General features: G+C 43.5%; 2 protein-coding genes across 11 annotated transcripts in view; one reads left to right on the top strand and one right to left on the bottom strand.

The window, feature by feature from the left end:
* The first annotated feature begins 5 nt into the window (after positions 1-5).
* On the top strand, positions 6-3408 carry tyw5 (tRNA-yW synthesizing protein 5). Of its 2 annotated transcripts, none has more exons than XM_070837526.1 (7): positions 6-108; positions 1237-1391; positions 1470-1539; positions 1616-1660; positions 1771-1908; positions 2070-2274; positions 2514-3408. In XM_070837526.1, the coding sequence occupies exons 1-7, from the start codon at positions 28-30 to the stop codon at positions 2816-2818; spliced, it is 999 nt and encodes a 332-aa protein (XP_070693627.1). In that variant the 5' UTR covers positions 6-27; the 3' UTR covers positions 2819-3408. The 2 variants fall into 2 exon arrangements, with proteins under 2 accessions (XP_070693627.1, XP_070693628.1); XM_070837527.1 differs by having other exon boundaries at positions 2492-2823.
* The window catches only part of lrrfip1a (leucine rich repeat (in FLII) interacting protein 1a), a 42573-nt gene continuing 22085 nt past the window's right edge, over positions 3330-23817 (bottom strand). Inside the window, exons 5-28 of one of the 9 annotated variants that reach the window (XM_070837523.1) lie at positions 22737-22778; positions 21775-21825; positions 21528-21557; positions 20623-20688; positions 20496-20537; positions 20316-20372; positions 19531-19590; positions 18769-18852; positions 18078-18140; positions 17524-17613; positions 16407-16544; positions 15833-15859; positions 15534-15659; positions 14986-15057; positions 14232-14402; positions 13135-13227; positions 12793-12885; positions 12524-12616; positions 12082-12226; positions 6460-6509; positions 5352-5472; positions 5186-5265; positions 4585-4689; positions 3330-4490 (exon numbers count right to left, since the gene is read on the bottom strand). In XM_070837523.1, the coding sequence (XP_070693624.1) occupies positions 4383-4490; positions 4585-4689; positions 5186-5265; positions 5352-5472; positions 6460-6509; positions 12082-12226; positions 12524-12616; positions 12793-12885; positions 13135-13227; positions 14232-14402; positions 14986-15057; positions 15534-15659; positions 15833-15859; positions 16407-16544; positions 17524-17613; positions 18078-18140; positions 18769-18852; positions 19531-19590; positions 20316-20372; positions 20496-20537; positions 20623-20688; positions 21528-21557; positions 21775-21825; positions 22737-22778 (2007 nt within the window). In that variant the 3' untranslated portion in view covers positions 3330-4382. Of the gene's footprint in view, positions 4491-4584; positions 4690-5185; positions 5266-5351; positions 5473-6459; positions 6510-6993; positions 10853-12081; positions 12227-12523; positions 12617-12792; positions 12886-13134; positions 13228-14231; positions 14403-14985; positions 15058-15533; positions 15660-15832; positions 15860-16406; positions 16545-17523; positions 17614-18077; positions 18141-18768; positions 18853-19530; positions 19591-20315; positions 20373-20495; positions 20538-20622; positions 20689-21527; positions 21558-21774; positions 21826-22736; positions 22779-23817 lie in introns of those variants that run through there. The other 8 variants (XM_070837525.1, XM_070837516.1, XM_070837517.1 and 5 more) reach the window with 8 other exon arrangements.

Genomic DNA, 23817 nt, shown 5'->3' with positions numbered 1-23817 from the left:
TTACTTTTCTGAACCATATCATGTGAAATGGAGGCGCAGGAAAAAGTAGCGGTGCCGGTATTTACAGAAGTAGACAAGGAGGTTTTTCTGCGAGACATTTACCCGGAGGTAAGAGCGGTGTGCTGCCTGGAGTCATGGCTGCAGCTCAGACCAGACTGCTGCCTGGAGTCATGGCTGCAGCTCAGACCAGGCTGCTGGAGCTGCTGCTGATTCTGCAGCTTCACCCACAGTTTTCAGAATCTGTCATTTATTACAGTCATTTAAAAACTTAATGCATGCAGATCAGGGAAAACTAGCAAAGTGAAGACGGCACTTTGGTCTCAGAGACTCTATGATGGACATTTGTCACTATTTTGTGACATTTTAAAGAATAAAATGTTATTAAAAAAATCTGATTAATCAGATTAATCAATAATGGAATCATGTCCACTGTGTAGCTGTGTGTTAGGAAACATCAGAAGAGCAGGTGTTACATAGACACAACCAAGTGCTGTCAGACTGAATCCACTGGCCTACCAGTGTGTTTAATGTCATACAGGAGTATTGTAGACATGCAGACATTCAGTAATCTGGACTTTTAGCCTCTACGAGTCTCTTTCCTAAAAGTCCTACAATTCCAATAATGCCTCTTTAGTAGCATCTGTTTATTAGACTGTCCCAGCCCACATTTTTAAACTCTAGGTTTCATCATGCATGACATTATAATGCCGGATCAGGGCTACATCCGTGTGTTTGCCATCAGACAGGTGTGTGTGCAGGTTGGGACCAAGGTTATTATAGTCTATGAAAACTAAACAGTAAAACTAGGTGTGAGGAAAACATTTAAATAACTGAAAAAAATGTACACGAGACAGAAATATTGTGTGTGAAATATTGTGTCCTTACTCAACTAGATAAAATAATTAAAAAAGAGATAGTTTTAGTCTTTTTGTTATTTTGGTCAAATTTGTCAAAGCGACCCGCATGAAGCAGCATTGGTGCAGATGTGTATTGAGACTGAAGTGTTGTGTTTGTATTGTAATACCAGATTTGATCTTGCCTCTGACAAATACCCCCCATATTATAATAAAAAACACTAAAATTAATAAAAACCAAATTAAAACAAACATTTTTAAACAATAAACGCTAAGCTGAGCCAAACTGGGCGAGCATGAACTGCAAATGAAGGATTAAAAACAAAAGGAAAACACAAAGCCGTGATAACTGTGGTGTTTAAGTGTAACGCTCGCTCTCCAGCGCAGGCCGGCCGTGCTCAGAGGCGTGTGTCTCGGACCGTGCCTGGAGAAGTGGACGGCCGGATACCTCGGACAGAAAGGGGGAGACAAGGAAGTGAAGATCCACGTGTCCACGGTGCCACAGATGGACTTCCTCCATAAGAACTTTGCGTACAGGTGAGCTCTCCGTCCTCACACACAGACCGAGGCGCCTTCTTCTGCCGGAGCTCTCAGCTGCACCTCTTCATTTCGCAGGACTCTGCCTTTCAGGGAGTTTGTGAAAAGGGCATCAGAAAAGAAACACGCCGACTTCTTCCTCTGTGAGGTGAGGATAATGAAATAAAGTTACAGTACACTTTTTATTAACAGCCCGTTGTTAATGCCGCTTGATCTCATTCTAGGATGAGAGCTATTATCTTCGATCGCTGGGAGAGGACGTACGAAAGGTATTAGAGGCTGTTACTGAATCTGTGACTACAGAACCGTTCACCTTCTGCTGCCACTAAAAAAAAGACGTCTTCGGTGTGACTCTGGAACATAAACGTCTCCCCCACAGGAACCTGCTGATCTGAGCAAACAGTTCCCAGACTTGGCGGAGGATTTTCACATCCCAGAGTTCTTTTCACCTGATCAGTTTTTCTCCAGCGTGTTCCGCATCAGCTCCTGTGGTCTGCAGCTGTGGACACACTACGACGTCAGTGTTCTGCTCTCAGTTTCTCCACTTATCTGTACAGGTTTTTTTTTTTTTTTTTAATACTCAATTGGAGCTCAAAGTGGCCTCAAACATTCATGGCCGGTCTCGCTGTTGAATTTCTAAGCTCTCCCTCCTGTGCTCTTTGGTCTTCGCTCCCTCAGGTGATGGATAACCTGCTGGCTCAGGTGACGGGGATGAAGAGAGCGGTCCTGTACAGCCCCCAGGATGCACTGCACCTGTACCTGTCGGGGGACAAATCAGAGGTCCTGGACATCGACTCGCCGGACCTGAAGCGGTTTCCGGAGTTTGTGAAGGCGAAGAGATACGAGTGCGTGCTGGAGCCAGGAGATCTGCTTTTTATCCCTGGTGAGCTACATACTGTCGCTTCTCTCGAGTATTAACTCCATACTTTTACATTTCAGTGGGAAAGATTTTACTTTTTACCCACCATATTTATCATCATGAAAACATATGTGCATATAATTATATAAAGTATCTTAAACTGGATCCACATTAATGTCTAATCTAACTCCTCCATCTCCAATGGAAGCTTCATATCAACACTGAATAAACATGCTACTAGTTTCTCATGTGCTCTCCCTCAGCCCTGTGGTTCCACAACACCCTGGCACTGCAGTTCGGTGTGGGCGTCAATGTGTTCTGGCGCCACCTGCCTGCCGACAGCTACGACAAAAAGGACCCGTACGGCAACAAAGACCCGGTGGCAGCTACCCGAGCCCTTCAGGCGCTGGAGAGGGCGCTACACACTCTGGATGAACTCCCGGCTGATTATCGGGACTTCTATGGGCGCCGAATGATACAGCGCATCCGGCAGAGGACGACGCACTGGGGCGCACAGGGGGGCTCTCACAGTACGTTACCCACAAGCCAGTTCACCAAACCCGGATGAGCGCCCAGAGAAATATGGAGGAGCCACTCGAACACCTGTGCTGGGCTTTGTTTTGGTCAGATGACCTTCAGACTGGAAGCTGATCAGCAGAGCGGAGTCTGGATGAGCTTGATTTTACAAGATATAATAAGAACATAAAGCTCAACATATTACACATCTGTTTAGCGTCATTATTATAAAAACCTGTTATCAGACACCAAATCATTTAATTTTAACTATAAAATCTTTGTGTAGAAGCTACTGTACTAACAAGTCTACTGTAAAAACAGAATCTGGTATCGAGTGAAAAACAGTTTCACAACTGCATCTTGTTACAACATGAAAATGCCCATTAAAACACAGTTTGTACATTAGAATGGAAGTAAGCAAATGGTTTTTTTTAGTGATGGCGGTGGTGCTTCACTAATAGACTGATATATGTATAAAGAAATGGGGGAAAGAACCTCAGACAAGTCTTCTTACTCTCTGTGATCTCGGACTGTGTTGTCCACGAGTAAAATGCAGATGCCGATATGGTTTGAACATTTATTGCACGAAGATTACACTTCTTTATGTTTCCTTACAAACATTAAAGCTTTGTAAACAGTGAAGCAGCGTCTCCCCAGTGTGTTCGGTATCTCCTGCTAACACCGCTTTGAGTCCCCGTTGTCACATTTATTCAGTACGTCTCAGCTACGAAGTGTGTGTGTGAGCAAGAGCCAACCAGTGACTGACTATATGAAGCAGAAAGAAGCTCGGAGATGTGACTGGATCTCAGCAGAAGGGCGGTTACACGCTGTGGGTCGAATGTTCAGCAACCTGCATCAGGCTGCTGGCTACATAAAGGAACTACGACTGAAAGCTGGTGACTTTTGACTGTGATGATTATATTGTGTTGGGTGTCCGTTCCAAAGGTTGGGTTCTTACCACAGTGACAAACGCACCCAGACATTTACGATTCTAAAAATACTTTTGGCTTTGGATTCAAATGAGAAAAAGGTCAGATGAGGAAAATACACTCAATTTCTGTCATTCAAAACACACACACACACACACACACACACACACACGCAAAGCACTCGTGTCTCCTCAGCAGTCTGGGGCCATGGACGCTGGCTCCGTCTGTCTCTGTCTCTTCTTGAGTCTCTCGTCCTCCATGGGAGCAAGGCAAGCCAATATCTCGAGTCTCTGTGAGAGGACAGTGCAACATTTTGTCTCTCGCTACACTGAAGAACAGAGAAGTCTTCTTGGTGCTGCTCAGTCCTGGGACTCTCCCTGTGCCCCCCACCCCTTTTGGAAGAGCAGCGCGGAGCTTCCATTAAAAGTCTCATGGTACACAAACATCCGCTCCCCCCTGCGAAGAATTCTCATCGGCCAGAAAACAGATAAAGAAATGGCACATTGCTTGTTTGTGTTCTCTATTCTGTGGATATAATTACTATGTTTCGTGATTCTTTTTCTAAATGTTGCAATCAGGCAGATGGAGGAGAGACCCAAAATGCAGGATGACTATTTTCCAAGTGATCAGCCAGTTTGGATAGAGAGAAAGCCGAGCCTATGTGAGCGGGAGGGCGAGGGGGCGTTTCTACGGCGTCTGGGCCATGCCGCGACTGCTCTTCATCTTCTCCAGTCTTTTAGATAGGTGGCTGTTGTTCGACTCCAGCTCGTCCACCTTGTCCAGCGCTGATCGCAACTATTTGGTCAAACGGGGAGAGGGAGTGTGTTAAATCAGAACCGCTTGCAGAAGCTCCCTTGTAATTTTTTGCGGTGTGAGAGAACAGCAGTACCTCTCTCTGTAGCTTCCGTTTCTCTGCCTTCAGCTCGTCCTCCACTTTCTCGGAGTTCTCTGCTGCAGACCTGTAGCGCATCACCTGACCCTCGAGTCTGGTCACCTGGAAACAAACATTAACAACAATTTTAAAAAAAAACCATGAAGTGTGAATATTGTCATGTTTTTGAGTATATGCTGAATTCATAATTCCTCTTCTCAACTTATCAATCAATCTTTATTTATATAGCGCCAATTCACAACAGCCTAGTCTAGACCAAACTCTAGACCAAACTCTTTAATAAGAGAGAGACCCAACGATTCAGGAATTCAACATTAAGGATTCAAGAATCCCCACATGAGCAGCATCAGATATTATATTGAGCAACAGTGGCAGGAAGAACTCCCCTTTAAGGGGAAGAAACCTGGAACAGACCCAGGCTCAATGTGGGCAGCTTGTGTCAGGGTCCGAGTTGGGTGGAGGTTGGACAGAGAGAGAGAGAGAGAGACAGAGAGAGAGAGAGACAGAGAGAGACACACACACAACACAAATAGCAACCAACGTACTAACAATGACTATAGCACTAGGAATAGGAGTGTGACTAAAAGAAAGAACTTACATTTTGCTCCAAAGCGGTGGCTTCTTGTTCTGCCTTCACAAGTTTGAATTTCATATCACTTATTTGCCTGTTTGAATCTCCTGGAAAGATTTGGAAAAGAAAAACATTCTAGATATTGAAGGAGAGCTCATTTGGACTGCCTGTGTTTGTGCGTGTGTGTACTTACTCTGCAGCTCTATTATGTTTGGATCATTGCCGTTTTCAAGAATTTCACCATCTGGGCTTGAAGTGTTCTCTGTGCCATTCCGCTGAGTCTTCTGATCCAGCTGGGCCTTTAGTTTCTTTACCTGTGAATGGAGCCACGACACGTCATCAACTCACATTCTCGAGTTCTCATGGGAGACATTTTTTATATACGCTACGCTGTAATGACGGCCACCTCACCCACTGATAGGCTACTGACACTGTATAACACTGTGTCCTCATAAAAGATCCAGTAAATGTCTTTTAGAGGAGTTTAAAGGAAAATTAAAGGTATTAAATTCTACTTTTTTTTAATATCCTTGATACTTTCTGGGTCACCTACCCTGTCTGTGGCACTCAAACAGCGGAGGGGGCACTGATTCCTACTGAAGACATAAATCTGGCAGACAAATATAACATTTCCTTTTTACGAAAAAAGGCCTCAGTAGTTTCCCAAAACAGCTGTCTGCTGTAGTTTTTAGCATTTTAACATTACCCCAAAAAGGAAAAGACATTTGTGCATTTGTTGGGGCCTATGTTCAGCTGCGGATTAATACACATTTGGGACTCCAGTGAGTCTTTTCTGCAGCAGCACAGCTTATGAGGGACTGACTCAAAATAAACTCCAGTGCGTGTTCATGGTAATGAAAGAACATGTCACCCAGCGCAACAGTGCGACACGGTGATGTGTCTGATGTATCCTGTTCCACTTGTCACAGAGCTCCAATGTCATCCAAATAAATCCATCCAATATAAAAACACATCAATGATCCACACAGGAAATACTTGGTAGTCGTGGTTTTAGTCTGGTAATAGGATGCTAACATAAGACACATATAGATCGCGATTGCAGCATTCAGACTAAACTCTGCAATAAGAAGTTAACTGTTGGCCCCTGAATCTTCCTGGTAACGGGGGAAACTAATCTGTAGCAACTGAAGGAAAATGGCCATGCAGCAGTCTGCTATCACTGTGACCTACTGTAGTCTGTCTGCTTTATGTATGTGAGCTCTCTTTTTCACTGAGAGACATGCAGTTTGATCAAAAGTAAGCATCCCCGTCTCCCATGATGATGGCGATCACTGACCCACCTGCTCTATCATTTTTTCACGCTCATCCACCAGTTTCCTCAGGCGAATCTCTGCAAGATAAAACACACGTTTGAGAAGACAGGAGTAAGGTCTCACCTGAGTCATGGTCACTGATTCAAATGGAACTGCATGCATCACGATGTAATAAGACAACGCTAATTAATCATGATTTGCTACTGTCCGTCTTTAAAAAGATAAAAACAAGTTAACATACCAGGGGTGGGAGGAGCCAAGGAGATGGTGGGGAGGAGGAGGGGGGGGGGGCTGGGTCAGGGTGGGAGGTTGATGCATGCAACAGAGCAGGCATCCATGGGATAGTGGTGGAGCGGGGGTGTGAGGGGGAATGTTAGCATGCGCAGACTGTGGAGAAGAGGGTCACTGCAAGAGCACACAGCTGGTGGGACTACATTCACACAGTTAGGTTTCAGAAGACGTGGACGTCTTGGTGTAAATGTGCTGACTGAAAAGGATGGAGGTAACGCTTCTTGTCGAGAGGTGACAAATTGTTTTGTGCATTTAGATCAGTATTACAAATTGGGAGCAACAGGGTATTTATTGGCATTTCACACATTCGTCTTTTCCATGAAGTGCACCAGAGTATATCGTACGTATATCTATCATGCTTTGGAATTCAGACTCCGTGAAAAACAGACGGATGGAAAAGTCTCATTAATCCCTGAGAACAGACCAGGGTCTCCAAACATTTTTCATTTCAACCATCAATATTACAGCTAGAGCATGAAAAAGCTGGTCCACGACTCTTAATGACAACTAATGACAACATTTGTGTTTTTTACTGTCTGCCTATGAAATGAATCCATGCAGAAAATGTTGTGCCGTACTGTCACAGAACAATATAATCTGAGACTTAACAAGCAGCTTGATGAATGTGCATCAGTAACAACACATAGCAAGTGCAATACAGTCAAATATTAAGATTTACCGCTACAGAGCAGTTTACATTCTCTTCTCTACACGCAACTATTTTTCGCACATATGACATCAATGAACACTGATGTCTGGACCGTGGATTGCTTATATGGATTTAACTGAAAGAGTATACATACTTCCACCAATATTTGGGAAAGAATCAAGTGCTATTAGGTTCTGCATATTTTTATTTTACCACTTTGTAAACAGCTAAGCAGAGCTAATAAACGGCAGATCAAATGATATGCATCTCTACACTGTACATCATCTATAAGCTAGGACATCTTACAGTCCTCTTTGCCTTTGCCTTTTCCTTTCTTGCTGTTCTTCTTCACATCTTTCCCTGCCTGTGGTGGCTCTTTATTGCCGGCCACTTGGCCTGCACTCGTCGGTGAAGCCAAATCTTCACCCTGAAAGTCGTGCTTAACGGCATCTAATCCTTCCTCCACGGGTGAAGACGTCACCGGGTTGGTGTTCTCTGCAACACCACCCAGCTCTCCGACACTCGAAGCCTTTCCTTCCTCCGCGCTGTGCCTGGACTCGTCTGCTACGCCTACTTCATCGGGATTGTTTTTCTGCTTTTCACACACATTCTCCCCCTTTTCAGGTGCGCCGTGCGCCTTAGCCAAAGAGTCTTCCGGCATAATATCTGACTCCTTATCTGGTGCGTCTTCCTGGTCACCATCAGCTGTACACTTGTCGTCGCTGCTTTCAACCGGCTCGTCTTGTGTATTCTCACGTGACTGAGTTTTACTACCATTGTTGCTTTCATCTGACATCACTTCAACTCCCTCCTCAACTTCGTCCTCTTCGGGATTTATAGGGAGATTCGTCGCTATAGCCGCCTCCATATCCATGTCATCAAAATCAAAGGACTGCCCTTCCTCATCTTCATCGTCCTCTTCATTACCCTCCTGCAGGGTGGGTTGAGGTGAATCATTATTCTCAGACTCGTCTTTGCTGGGTTCATGCAGTTGCTCTGCCAAAGGAGAAAGATACGTCTCACTTTGCTGATCATTTTGACTGGATTCATGCTCTGGATCTTCTGCAGCAGCTGGTTCTTCAGCACTGTGGTCTGGCTCCATCGAGGACCCCACATCAGTAGCTTCTTGTGGAGAGTCTGGTGTATTTAACACATCGATGGTATTGATCTCTGCTCTTCCAGAGGCCACTGCGGCTATTGATCCATCAATCTGATCCTCACACTGTAATGTCTGGCATTCTAAGTCATCCAATTGCTGAGCCTGTTCTACAGTCTCCAAAAGACTCTTTTCAGTGTCTAACGCATCAGTGTTTCTCAATGATGCACCGTCACAGCCTTCACCTGTTTCACCATGCGAGCAGCCGTCTGGCTCAACTAAACCTTCAGGTTGCCTCAAATCTCCATTCAGCTCCTTCAATTCTGTTTTGTCTGCTTTTAGCTCTGAATTATCCCCATCTTGACTCGGAGATATGGCACTGAGAGAAAGGGATTCTTTTTCAGTCTCTGCTCCTGGCTCTTCATCAACTTTGACTGTCTCATTTTCCTCCTCGTGATCTCTTTCAGAAACCTTGATGGGAGTGTCATTGCTGCCCAATTTCACGGCTGCAGTCAGCTCTGATGGTGGCTCTGACGGCGGCTCTGCCTGCAGCTCTGATGGTGGCTCTGATGGTGGCTCTGCCTGCAGCTCTGATGGTGGCTCTGATGGTGGCTCTGATGGTGGCTCTGCCTGCAGCTCTGATGGTGGCTCTGACGGCGGCTCTGCCTGCAGCTCTGACGGCGGCTCTGCCTGCAGCTCTGATGGTGGCTCTGACGGCGGCTCTGAGCCAGACGAGCTCTTGAGACCATCATTGAAGACGTCAGTGGAAGACAGGGACACCGACATGTTCTCCTTACACTCAGGATTTTTTGTGGATTCAGATTCATCATCACAGCTTGGAACATATGACAGAGCTTCAGTGTTTGCCGTACTGTTTGTTTCAAAGGTGTTTTCAGGGTTATTGGCTGTGCATTCAGATTTCATCTCATCAAGACACCTAACTTCATCCTCAGCACTATCAACACTTTCTAATTCAGTATGGATGACATTGCCACTAGTTGAGAGGTCTTTTTCAAGTTTAGAGTTATCTATGCAGGAAGTACCATCAGTGCTCTCTGCACCTTTGGAGTTGCTAATAACATCAGGAGTACTGACGTTGGTCTCTGGAACGGGACTTGTCATGGATCTGATTTCTTCTACTTTCTCCGTTTCCACAGTTTGTTCCTCGCCTTGTTCATCCTTTAGGGATCCCTTGAGAGTTTCAACATGAGAAAAGGTTGCAGCGGGTGCCACTGCCTCTACTCCTCCTACTGTTTCAGTTCTCAAACTCTGTTCTTCGTTCTGTTCATCTGCAACATGAGGCGCTCTTATTTCCTCGGGGGTTTCAAAGTAAGAAGAGGATTCATTAGTTGCAATGGCCTTTACTTCTTCTATGTTGTCCGTCTCCAAAGTTTGTTCCTGGTTGTGCTCATCTGTGATATGATCCAGTCTTGATTCTTTGAGTGTTTCATTGTGAGAAAAGGTTTCTGTGGGTTTCACTGCTTCTAGTCCATCTACCTCCTCAGTTTCTTCATTTTTAACTTGATCCACCCTTGATTCCTTGAAGGTTTCAGTGGCAGAACCATCAATATCAGGTTCTGTCGTTGGCTTATTAGCCGATTCAGTGTCTTTTTCTGTGTTGCCATTTTCTTTATCTGTTCCTTCTTTCTGTTGGCTCTTAGTCTCAAGAGCTCCTCCTTTCTTTTTGCCTCTCCTCTTCTTTTTCTTCTTCTTCCCTGAAGCAGAACCACCCTGAGGCTGAGATTTACTAGATATTTCCTCTGCCTCATCATTCTCTGCCTCTTCGGGCTTCTCAAGCTCTTGTTTAGGTTTGGTATTTGATACAACTGCGACGGATTCATCAGGTAAACTTTCTTTCATAACATCTTGTGCAACTTTTTGCTGAGGACATGATTCTGTAGTTCTCAAATTACTTTCCTCAACATCTACCTGTTTGTTTTCTTGTTCTCTAATGTGTGTGTCAACACTACTGTTTTTGGTATCTGTCTCAACAAAATCTGGGTCACTCATTTCTCCTAAGCCTCCCCTGTCAGATGTTTCTGATTCTGGGACATTTTCCTCAGTACTTGATACAATCCCTTGTAGCCCAGGGCTGCAAATAATTATATCTTTGGCTTTTGTGATTGAACAGTCATTAGTGTCAACATTTAAGTCCTTGCTGGGGCCACTTTCTTCAACGTCATGCTCTTCTGTGGCTACGAATGTCTCTTGATCTTCTGTTGGTTGTTCTTTGCTAGGCGTTTCCAGTGCAGACGCACCAGCAGCATTACAGAGTGTATCAGCACTCAAGTGATTCTCTTTGGCTTCCTCAAACATTTCTTGATGCTGCTCTGGATCCACCTCTTCCTCTCCGTTACTTCTCAAATGATTCTCCTCTGTGTTGCCTGAGAGATCATGAAGAGCATACGTTGATAGAGATGATTTTCAAAACTGTAATCTTCATAAGGAAGTGCATCAACAGAAGGAAAGGCAGGAAACCTGATTGATTCAGTAGTCAGAAAGAGAAGCACAGAGCCAAGACGACCAAGAGAAGCACAAGATGAACATGAAGAAGAAAGGCATGAAGAACACCGAAAGGAAGTTCTTGGTCCCCAGTAATGCGGCAAGAAAAGTAGCCTGAAGTGGCAGCCAAAAGGTTGACATTGCAGTATATATACACTGTATAATCCAAATAAACAGACACATACTAATTTCTTCTAAAATAACTCTCAAGTGCTTTAGACCATCAATCCTGTAGAGACCTGTCAGCATTTACACACCAGCACCACCTGCATTAACAGAGTTAGTTGGGATTCATAACTAATACATTAGCTGAAATGATGAAAGCGGTGCAAGAGAAACATAATAAAAGTCGAAACATTAGCAAAGAAGACAAAGCGAGGGGAGTTTGTAGGTGGAATCACAGTTTCTACAGGAGAGCAAGCTGTCGGACAGAAGTTGCTTAAAGGATAAGACTGGCGCTTCTCTATATTTTTCTTGTTGTCAACAAATTCCATGAAAAGTCTTATTAATAATAAATTAGTCCGCCTCTCACCACTTTCCAACTTCCCTACTCCATCTATAGGAATAACACACAAGCCTACTGGTTGCCACTAAAGATGTACTGTATCTTTCACACAAATACAAAATCATTAAAAAAGGCTCAGTGCACAGTGGAATAAGATATTCCATTCTATTCAATTCATTGTTGGTTTGGGCATTTTCATGGAATTTGTTCACAATAAAAAAAAAAAAACAGTAAAACAATCTTTCCACAAGGTTTGTCTATTTAGTTCAGTAACACAATCTTCCTCAGCACATTGGCTTTGAGCTCTTTAAGGACTCATCATGGTCAAAAATATAGAATATCACCAGACTGATCCTTTCACGTCAGTGCCAATCAGGGCTGAAATAACACTTGACATTGTAGATCAACAATGCTGGGAACTGAAGAGTTCATTCCAAAACCAGACATTAACCATTTGAAAATTCAGTAAAAAAACAAACAAAAGGATACTTTTTTTTACTTACATACATGTAATCTGTCACTACTCAATAAAGCATTTTGGAATGAACTTCAGACAGTTTTATGCCAAGCCATGCAGCAACATGTTTTTATTCCAGTGTGCTGTACCGAGCATGCTGTTCCCCTCCGTTGGGGAAGTCTGTGAATCCTGAGCCAGCTGGGAAGCAGGGTCCGCACTGGGGGAGCCGTCAACTTGGGTCTCACCAACATCTCCATTGATGCTCAGATCAGGTCCCAATACTATTCCATGTTTCTAGACAAAATAAAAGGTCATATGTTAGCTCCACAGATAACGCATCTTGAAAATAAACATGAATGCTGTATATTTGGGTTTTCTTTGTACTTTGTTGCTTCAAACTGACAGTTTGAAAATAAACTTACACTTCTAATTACCTTTTACCTTCAATAAACCGGAATCCAGGATCCACCTTTAAGCTTTTCTTATCATATCAACAATACTTTATTTTCACACTTTGTTTTAAATGCTCTTCCCCAGACTACACGCAGCAGGCTGAAATAGCACACACAAAGTCACACACTGACTGAGTACCTTCAGAATGTCTTTCAGCTTCACTGCCTCTTCTCTGAGCTCATCTCGCTCAATGCGGATAGCGTCAGTGTATTCTTTCTGTCGCTCTAAGGCCTGAGCAGAGCCCCCAAGTGGCAAAGAAGGTGAAGAGGAAAGTGTACAAGATGTAGGGAGGTGAGTAAGAGCTGGCATTCATGCAAAGGAGACACTGAATTGTCAGCAAATGTAATTGCTGAATGTGATAAAGGTAATAAACAAAAAACTGCTGGACCAGGGCTCAAAGGCCGTACCCCAATTTTTTTATCTTTCCACTCCACCGTCTCCTGAAGGTCAGATATTTCTCTAACAAAACCTTCCTGTTTTATATGCAGCTGACGGATCTCCTAAACGACAGGAGAAAAGGAAACAAGGTTTGAGAGGTGCAGAGAGTTAACAAGAAGAGAAGAAGCAGTCCAAGTATATATACAAATACAGGGTGTGAAAAGAAAAGAAAGCTGTGAAATGCAGCCAATATGCAGAAATTGAGTAAAAGACATCTGTTTTCTTTTCTTAATATCCGTCTTCTTAACCTACGGGAGGCTCCACTTCTGCACCCCATGTCACACATTCACACCGGGGGGACAAACACTCACATTTAGCAGCTCTTCACTTTGCTTTAGCGTCTCTTTCATTTCATTGAACTGGAACTGCAGCACACCGTGGGCGTGCTTCTCCCGCTCGAATTCCTGTAAGGGGGGACAGTTTGACAACCAATAACCCTTTTGTTCTGCTTTTAAACATCTACCTCAGACACACGGAAACAAGTGTGAAGTCTTCACACTGGGGACTGTGTCTTGTGTGTTACAGTCCCCACTGGCTGATAAACTGCACACATTCTGTCTATTGTTGCGCATTTGTGAAGCTGTAATGCCCAAACTAAAGCATTAACTGGGGGTTTGGATCATGTATATTAACGGAGTCGGCTAAAACTTACTAAGCTCCACTTTGTTGTAATTCCAGCACAATAACACTCATGTATGCTGAGTTCTTGTCCAGCTTCACCTTACTGTTGATCTTTTAACCTCCCATGTCTTCTATGAGAAAAAAAGTTTTGAAACCTCTTCAAAACACCTGATGCATTCACGGGTTGTGGGTAAAGCTGTACGCATGCATTACAGAGCAAAGTCTGTAACTTTTATTGAACATTCTCAGTCTTTGGCTGCAAAAGCATGACCATGCGATCATAATGAAACTATAGATGAAGATTCTCCGCCTCAAACAGGTTATGTTTTCATTCTAAGGGCTTTGTAGAAGGTAGGTCTTTAATTCAGAAAACTGATAGAAAAAGTTACGTCTAGGTTTCTGCTACACACCTATAAAGCCAAAGTCCATAAGTTTTGGGTGTTGTGGACTTCAGCAGAGTGGAGGGTTCCTACCTAAAGACGGCTGAGACTGTTGTGGAAAGCAGCTTATGTGAATAACAAACTTGTACAAGCCAGCAAAGAGTAATACTCCTGTGAAGTGTGTCACCTTCAGTGTGTTCGCAGTGGTTTAAACAGACTTAACTGGCATTTAACAAACAGAGTTGGGACCTCACAAGAAACAATTTATTGATTAGGTTATTTGTGTGTTTTATGACACTCCAAACAGATGGATGCATTAATGGTTTATGCATAAGGAAAAAAAATCACTTCAGATAGCAGATTTAAGCCTTTCAGGTTTCCTACAGTTTCTATACTGTTTACCGTACCTTGACTTTCTCCTCATACTCCCGGCGTGACTCAGACAGCAGCTCCTCCAGCTCCATGAGCGAATCCTTGAGTGTGTCCACCTGGTACATCAGGTTGTTTTTCTCGTTGTCCAGCTGGGCGTTGGACACCATGGCCTTACGGTACTTCTCCTCCACTTCCACCAACGTATCCTAATGTCACCACATACAGAGAATGTGATTTGTGTACTCTATGTTTGGTGCAACAGGTGGATGCAGCTGGCAGGGAATCCACAAGTATGTGGAAGTCAAACCTGTATGCTTATCTGTATCTTACAACTGGAAAAAAAAAAGAAGTGTAAGCTAGTACGCATACAAACGCAGACCTAAACGAAGAAAGACAGAAACAAGCACGTGCAACTTTGCTCGTTAGATCACCGGTTTGCAAGTTCACACACAAGTTAGAAAGCATCCGCCAAGCCTTAGACAGACATGACATTTGAGTCGTTTCTAGATGATTTATTGTTAGAATCAAACATTCATGGTTAATTTCAGGTTCAATTCAAAGGCTTTCAGAGTTAGCAAACTATCAGCTGGTTTATTGATCTGAAGGGGAAAAGGAATCCCAACTATTAACTGTGCCTTGGGTAATATATCAGTGAACTGGCTGCACATGCAGTATTATTGCACATTTGGCCCACTGTGAGTAACAAGTCCAAACTAGCCGGAGTAAGAGACACCAAACTTGTTAGTTAAGAGTGAGTCTGGAGTTCTTGCGAGGGTCTCAGGCTGGTACCTTGACTTCTTTTAGGTTCTGCGTGTACTTGGATTCCACATCTTGAATTTGATCCTTCAGTTCGTGAATCTCCTGGTGAAGAGTGCGGCAGCAGTGAGCAGAGAAGCGCAGTGTGACGGCATCAGACAAAGGCGGCGCAGAGCGTTTGGTGACCAAGCAATGAGGACAGCAACACAAGTGTTTGCAGGAGACGGTCTTTCCCTCTTCTACACTAAATTTGTGAGTGTGAGTACAAAAATGTAATACCTTTTTGTAATCAACACCAAAATCCAAAATCTTGTCAATTCTCAATGGGGCCACATGATAATCAGTTTTGGTAGACTGATTGAGCAAAGACTAATTTCAGATTAATTTCCAATATAACGCACACATCAAGCATCATCTGTCCAAAAACACAGATTTTGTCTGAGCGACTGGCCATTTAAGTTCTGGTTTTCATGATGATAATAACAAGCCAATAACCCTGCATGATACACACTATCAAAAACAACAATCCACAGGGAAAATTTCCTCTCCGTCCGTAGGAAGGTACATTTCTTCAGCATTACCTTGATCTCTCGTAAAGACGTCTCTGCATCTACAGTTATAGCCGTCTCGCCACTTCCTCTCCGCGAGGAAGTCCCACCTAAGGAGGTGAGGGTTCCTGCTGTTAAGGCAGAAGCAGCTCGAGATCCCTAAAGGAAGAAAACATTTAGTTTTAAAAAGTGTTTTTTTTTAGAGCTCTTTAGCACACAATCAAGTATAAAATACAGTAAATCCCATGTTAAATTCCAACACTCTTCATTACCCGGCATGTCATGCACCTTGAGTAACATAACACACAGAATTTGGGATGTGATCCACTTACCTTCTCAAGATAATCTCTGTCCTCCACCTGTTGAGAGAAGTAAAGTACAGTCAGAGCAAACACAGGATGATATAGGGGCCACCGGGCCATGAAGATGAACTGAGAGGGGAAGGAAGTTCCAATATCCTCACTACAGGCAGCCTAGCACTGATAAGACGATTTACCTTGACATTTGCTAATGAAAAAGCAGGTAAACAGGTGACGCAACAGATAAAACAATGCCTCCAAGCATTCCAATCTGCTTTGTACTAATGAATATGTTAAGAAAAAACACCATGCAAATCATTAGTATGAAAGATGTCAAACCTAAAATCAAATTTAAGAGATGTCAAAATTAAAATGACCAAAACTTAACAGGCCAAAAGAGAGTCTGACAGTCCATTAAACAGATCATGTGTTAAAACACTTCAAAAACCAGGCCATCCTCTGTTTTCACTTCCCGCCACACACAAAAACAACCACAGTCAACACACACTTAACCTCTGACACAAACACAATGTGCAGTCAGCCCTCCACGTTGGGTTAAGTGCACCAAAAGAAAAAAAAAGAGGAACCAAGCAGGAACTCAGCTCACATCACAGCCGCGGCCTCCTGCTGGTGCAAAGCGACTCACGTCAGAGAAGTCAGGAATAGTAACATCGTCCAGGTCCCGGGGGAGGCCACTGCTACTGGCCGCGCTCCTCAAAAAGCTGGCAACAGAGCCGCAGTTGTCCTGAATCGACCACCAGGGGGCGAAACACAACAACACACGGGCCAAACACACCAGCCGGTTAAAAGTTCATGTTGGAGGAGACATGAGGACGTCGAGACAGTAAAGAACTAATTACAAATCATCACTAGTGCTTAAAAAGCTCATTCATCTTTACTCTTAAATCTAACTTGTCACTTCAGGTGCCCCCCTCTCCCTTAATTTAAGGGAGACCATCATTTAGAAAACAGTGTGTCAGCTAACACAAAATAGATCACCTTTTCAAAACATTATTCTGAATTTAAACCAAATTACATGAATTGGTTGCATGTGTGACAGAGTTAAATGTCCAGCATAAAACATGAATGAATGCATCCTTTAAGCACAATTATTCTTTATTATTTCATTATGCTGATTTGTGTATTCTGATGTAGCAAGCTGCTTCTTCGACTGGCAAATCAGTGACTTAAAAAAAAAAATATATTTTCACACAAAGGATTTTGTGAAGCCTCGACTAAAACTCCCTCTGATGCTACAGGCCTGTGACAGATGGCTCCAATCTGTACTTAATCCAAAACCCAGTGAACCAGACTGATGACTTGCATTTCATAGTTATATTTCAGGCATTAATGTTTAGTGTGTGATTTTCTTAAGCTGAGTGACCAGCAGGGAGTTCAGTGCCTCTCTGAATGCTGCCTCACTAACAATGGAGCTAAACATTAACATCTGGTTAAGACTGTGCTACAATGGTCCACCAGGAAATACCTGACAGCACTCAGAACAATATTCACCCACTTCCCAAATCTGCAAACCATAACACTCGTAGTGAACACAGTCCACTCGTGTTGAATACGAGATGGTGACTGACAAACCAAATGTTGCGGTGATGGATGTCAAGTTTGGTCACAGACTTATGAGGTAAAAAGCATCATGTAGAAGTGGGCTCATATAATTGAAATCCCACAGGTGGTGGCAGGGTGTCTGGGGAGGGGGGGGGCCTCACCACTGGGCTGGTGCGGGCTGAGTTGGCTCTGGAGGAGGCTCTGGAGGAGGTTCTGGAGCTGGAGCTGCAATAACTAGTGTACTCTACAGGCTGCGGAGGAAACAGACCGTTACGTTTCTGTCCACATGTGGAGGCAAACACAGACGAGCATGCACACACGTATACTACGTAATAGAACTGGCAGCGAACGCATGCTTGAGATGACTGATGTCGCAATTTGGGATCTTAAACACAACCTGCCTAATGCAAAATGTGCATCTCAACCTCATCTGAGCAACTCAACAGCTCAGACTGTTGTGAGTTAGAACTCGCCACCAGCTGCTCGGAATTCGGTGAATGCGACGGATAAAAGCAAACTTCAAGCGCGGCCCATTCCGTTATTTCACAGCTGGTTCGTGTTCACGCTGGATTTACGCGCTCTCTTCTGACGAGGTACTGTCTTTATTAGCAGTCTGACAGGTTACAACACGGGTACACCCAACAGTCTTCACACCTGACCAGCTCGCTCTCATGTGCGTCACACCGACAAAGCCACGATTCCAAGGAAATCTTACATGGGAGCTGGAGGCAGTGTTTCGCCGGGACCCACCGCAGAGGCTGTCTTCATATAGGGAGCTCTGCTCATGATACACACACAAATACACGCACACACACACACCGTCAGTAATATGTTCATGCTTAAACTGTGAGAACGGTGACTTTTTGTGATTTCCTTGCATGCTGCTCTACTCAGAGGTGAAGAAAAAACAGGCTCTGCCTTTAGTGCCTGATGTGTGGCTCCATTCAGAACTCAAATTACAACAACTGATGTCAGCGCTCAATGGATTTAGAGTAACCAAGCATTTCACTGGAAGCCCTGGAGACAAACAAGCCGAGTTTCGGGTGTTGTTAGGAAGGCTGGTGTCATTTAACACGGTGTGGAAGTTGCAGTGGGTAAAGGTGAGCTGAGATGAATGGAACCAACCCTAAGATAGAGCTCCTGGGTGATCTGACTGAGTGACCTGCAGAACTGCAACAGAGGGTCGAGTCAGGAGTAAGAACGACGTTTACAAGGCAGCAGGTTGACGAGGTTTGTGAGACCACAGCAAGGGTTTAACTTTACTCAGTCTTGGAAAGGAACTCTCTTTTCTTGTCCCTCTCCACAGAGAGGTGGAAGATCAGGTAGCAGCTACGGAGTGCAGAGTTTGTTTTTTTCCTGCCAGTGTTTACAGCATGTGTCTGTCTAATGTTTGTCTGTATACAAACCTGGTAACCATTAAAAGCTGAACCTGGGTTTCTGGAAGAGGACAGACCGTTGAAGCTGTACAAGTCAGAGGAGGCATAAGAGGTCTGAAATGAGGAGAGGGGCAGAAGGGAGCAAGAGGAGAGAGCAAAGAGAAAGAGGGAGATAGCAATGAGGGGAAGTTCAGAGCCATTATTTTGTCTCCTCAACCAAAGCACAGCGTGCACCTGTTAGCGATGTAGTCACACTGAGCAAGCAAACCACGGCGAGGGAGGATGAATGCTGTATAAATGTGTAGCAAATCCAAAACACACACACACACACACACACACACAAACCAATTCAACTAATACTCCAAAACATTTTCATATATATCCACTTATGTACCATTTTAAGCTTCCACAATAAGCTAGTCAAGCCTTTATGTTTGTGTTTTTTAACCTGTGCTATCTAATGGGCCCTGCCCAGCAGTAGAACAGATGGTGCACAGATATTCATCCCTGGAAGTCATGAGTGTAACTTGTTTTTAGTACACAGAACAATTGGGCAATCAGCATGCTTTCTAAAATGCCTACGCTGCTTTGACATCTTTGGCATCGGGAAACACAGCACAAAGACTCACAACAATGAGGAAGTCCTACGTTCTTTAGTGTGACACAGGACAGTTTGATTAGTTTGATCAGCAGTGCACTACATGCCTCAATAAAAATCATACAAAAACAATCCAAACTTTCCCAGGTCAAACGCAGGCCATTAGCGGTCTGCAGTGCAGCAGTGCCACCCACCGGCTGCAGCTCTAATCTGGAGCCTCGAGACACCCGGCTGTCATCACTTAGTCTGGAGCTCTGGGTGGAAAACACCACAAAAAACTAAATGTCACCCACAGTGCATCTATCAGGCGGCACATAGCGTAGTTTCAACATCCTGAGGTTCAGCTTATTGGCACACCACATGCTGTTACTGCATTTCATACGTAGCTGTTGGTTTAGAAACTGTGAGTGCTGGCTTCAACAAGAACTACCATGTCCTCTGTGGAGGCAGAGATAATTAAGTACAACTTAACAACCACCATACAGCACAAACTTCTGGCGTTTTTTCACATTAAATGTTACATTTTATGTGTTCTGTTCTTCCTTTTGAGTGAATGACTAGAACAATAAAGGGACTTCATATTTTTTATATTCTAACCAGGAGTCCTTCCTTTTCCATTTAATGTTGCCAGTTCTTCATCTTGTTTTAATTCAAGCAGGCTTTTTCCTATGGCTCGCTGCTGCCTGTCATAGGCAGCTCTCTTTCCTTTTTCCATTTCAGATTCTACTTGTGTACTGATGAAGTGGATGAGAACATTTCCCCTCTGCATGACGCACATAGCCAATCAAAGACGCCAGGTAGGTAACACTCATACTAAAGACATGTTTTGGCTCCACCCACTGCAGAATGCCTCAAAGCAACGGGATTATTTCTGTCTCCAAACTACGTATTTCAAAGCACAATTCCAGTCTTCACTTTATAGGGACAATCCCTTTAAAGCCATTCAGAAATAAGGACTGGAGACGGGGGAAACACACACCGTGAGGTCCAGCCTGGAGGAGCGAGATGCTCTGCTTTCATCACTGAGTCTGGAGTTCTGACAACATGAGAGAGTTCAGGGAGGTGGGAGGGGGGGTTCATGAGTGACAGGTTGTTGCAAGCACTCCTTCATTCTACAGCAGACCAAATGCAAATGTCAGTTCAACACACAGCTACTAACCCTGCTGGACATTACGCTGTACTCGTCATCATCGCCGTTCCTCTGTGAATGAAGAACACGGGTGAGAAACACTGACGCCCTTTCTCTGTCGGCCATTTTCACATCTACTGGTTGAGCTTTTACATACATCTCTGTCTTTGTGCTTATGCTTCTTCTTTTTCTTTGACTTCTTATATGAGTGTGAGGAGGAGCCCTTCGAGCGAGAGAAGGAGAGGGAGAGCAGTGAAGGGTGAGAGCACACTGGACAAAACTTTTCTTACCCCAAAACCACAACTATTTCTATTGTTTGCGCAGAACACACACGTAAAACAGTGTGAAAAATGGTGAAATCAGTAGCAACATCATTAAAAACTGTTGCTATAAATACAGAAAGCCAAGCAACACATTCATGCACAATGGGCTCTTCACACAACTCACTGATTCAGCTAATAAACTGACTGAGCCAAACATCCAGGATCTCGTAGGCCATGTGAGAATGATTGGTATGAAGAATTTTCCACATTGCATAGCGCAGAAGGAATAGTACTTCACGTTTTGAGACATAACAGAGCCTAAAATAGTGCCTACTGTGTTTTGGTTGGAGCGAAATGGGTCTGTAACACACACTCTCTCTTTCACACTCTAGGGTAGTCACGTTCCTTCACAAGAGCAAAAATGAGAACGCGCCCGATGATAATAACTAAATAGAATCACATGAAACTTATTTAGGCCACATTATTGTTTCCGACGCATCAAAATGAGCAAATTAGAAACCATTAAAAACCTTGACTGACTTTCATCTTGCACACACTGGACAGAATATAAAGCTCTATTAAAGTCCATTGAATTCAAACACAAAACTGAAAAGACTAAAATTCTTTGTCTGATAAAGAGAGATGGAGCTAATTCTATGTAAACCCAACTTCTAAACTGCACAAGACAGATTTACTTCATGCTTTGAGTTTTTTTTCTTCAAACAGCTGTTAGTCAAACAACGACTTATTTCCACGACAAGTCTTCGGGTAGCAGGCTAAAAAGAATATCAACCCTTACCCCATAAGCCCCGACTGCATCAAGGTCCGACTGTGCAAAAGACACAACAACATCATCACCGACGAGCGCCACCCACACTGACAGCACCACGTTAAGTTAACCAAGGACAGACACTCTGTCACTCTTTGTGACTTTGTGAATCAAAAAGAGCCAATTCCATGATGCTTAAAAGGGAGAAGAGGATTTTAAAGAAAGTCTCTTGATTTTTTTTTTTTTTAATGAATGTGCTTGTTTGAGTGATACTGACCCTGACACTGCCCCGGCTTCCCACTGACATCCGCTCATCGTCGTCTGAGAGCTGTGTGAGAGAGTGAGAGATTGAAATGGATGGTTAGGGTTCGGAAAATGGTCGCAATGTGTGATTTGCGTCAACGGTGAGCAGCACATTGTGACGGGAGGTATCCTGCTGTAACCGCGCATGGTCCAATTAACGGAGTTAACAGTTAAAGATGTGATGTGTGTGTGTGTGTGTGTGCGTGACCCTCATTTTCATTGAGATGAGGAAGGAGAAACCATTTACAGAAACTCTCTTGAGAAGAATACAAAGGAAACATAAACCACCACATCTCAGAATAACTGATTTACCTGATACAGCAGATTGTCAAATAAAAGCTGGCATACAAGACCCGTTAGTGTGGCTAGATAAAGCTAGCAGCTAATAAAAGCCTGGTAAGAAAAATGTGTGAGAAGGGGTAGAATTAGCTGTATTATATAAGAATAATGTAACTGTAAAGCCAACATAGTGACCTTCTTTCTTTTATTCATCTTTTTAACTGTTTACACTCACAATATTTTTCGTACTGTCAAAGAAACCCAACACCTACTTATTTTTCACAGTACAAACAGAATTAGTGTTGTGGAAATGACCACTTGTCTGGATTTATCAGGGCAACAGGTGAACACTGAGTTCAAATTAACAGCCGGTTAAAACGGATCAGGAAATAGTGAGACATCTTAAAGCCATACAGCAGGTAAAATTAGAAATAGAAGCCAGTCTACAATATGAGCCTGTTCCAATTTTTTGGGGAGGGACTGCTTTATTTTTTTCACACAGTCTGCAAAATCTATCAAGCTGAAACCAACAGTAGACACTGAGCTGCGGTCTTCCAGGACGGACATTTCGAATGTATTTAACCTTTTCCAAGTGGTGGAGGGCGAGATTACAGAGGAAAGACTTGACGAGATGGAAACAGAGGGAGGGCTACAAACCGTGTGTATCCGTGAAGAACGTGAGTATCTCTCACTGTCCTCCTGGATGAGGGAGGGGAAGGGGTGAGGATGGAGAGAAGGGGGAATGGAGGAGGAGAGAGGTGTCATAGATCAACAAGACAGATGGGTGAGGAACTGTTGCTTGAGGTTAGTCTTCGCACTGATCCAGTGGTGTTAGGGTCCTAGTAGAGGTTACATGTTTCCATTCCAGCTAAAGTCATCAAAATTCTTTTTTTAGGATCATGATATTGTGATACTGTGATTATTTTGGCCAAATAGTAAATGATATTTGTTAGCGGTGAAGATATGTAGGCAAAGTTGGCCACCTCATGAAGTGAATGGCATGTAAGCAAGCACCACAGCAATGCATTGCCTGCTTTTTGGTTCGTTTGAACACATTTGTACGATGGCTGCATCCAAAACAGATATAGATCATTTTTTACTTGGGAGTAGGGCTGCAGTCAACAATCATTTTCATTATCGATTAGTCTGCCGATCATTTTCTCATTTAATCAATTAGCTGTTTGGTGAAAAATGGTGATCAGTGTTTCCCAAAGCCCAACGTAACGTCCTCAAATGTCTTGTTTTGTCCACAACACCAAGATACTCAGTTTACAGTCATAGAGGAGTAAAGAAAGCAGAAAATATTCACATTTGAGAAGCAGAAATCAGAAAATCTTTAAAAATGACATATTATTAACTGATCATCAAAATCAAAAAAACTAATCGATTAATAGACTAATTGTTGCAGCTCTAGTTGAGGGTGAAGTACAGACTTGTTCGCAGAATAAGACATGCATGCCATCACACCAACCGGTAATCCAGCCAACAAACCACTGAGACACCCATGCTGCACGAACAGTGGCACCTCAAATAACAAACAGTAAGTGAATTACTTTATTTAAAAAAAAAACATGGTTAGTCAAATGATAAGTAACACGCACAAAATATCCTTATTGCTGTGTCTGAAGCTCTCTGATGGTCTGAGACAATTCAAAGTAACTACAGTGGTAACTTCAGCACAGTAAATCCCATGCAGTCTCACACCAATGGGGCAGATGGTCATGCTGATTCAAAGCCA

Source organism: Pempheris klunzingeri, chromosome 10 (genome assembly GCF_042242105.1).
Source record: "Pempheris klunzingeri isolate RE-2024b chromosome 10, fPemKlu1.hap1, whole genome shotgun sequence".
Lineage (NCBI taxonomy): Eukaryota > Metazoa > Chordata > Actinopteri > Acropomatiformes > Pempheridae > Pempheris > Pempheris klunzingeri.
The sequence above is the reverse complement of the archived record's forward strand: the minus strand, read 5'-3'. Positions and strand labels throughout refer to the sequence as shown.

What these genes read in the sequence shown, in the direction of transcription:
- tyw5 (XM_070837526.1), top strand. Translation starts at nt 28, where the DNA reads ATGGAGGCGCAGGAAAAAGTAGCGGTGCCGGTATTTACAGAAGTAGAC. An exon ending in CATAAGAACTTTGCGTACAG is followed by an intron (nt 1,392 to 1,469) that starts GTGAGCTCTCCG and finishes TTCATTTCGCAG; the next exon opens with GACTCTGCCTTTCAGGGAGT. An exon ending in AGATCTGCTTTTTATCCCTG is followed by an intron (nt 2,275 to 2,513) that starts GTGAGCTACATA and finishes GCTCTCCCTCAG; the next exon opens with CCCTGTGGTTCCACAACACC.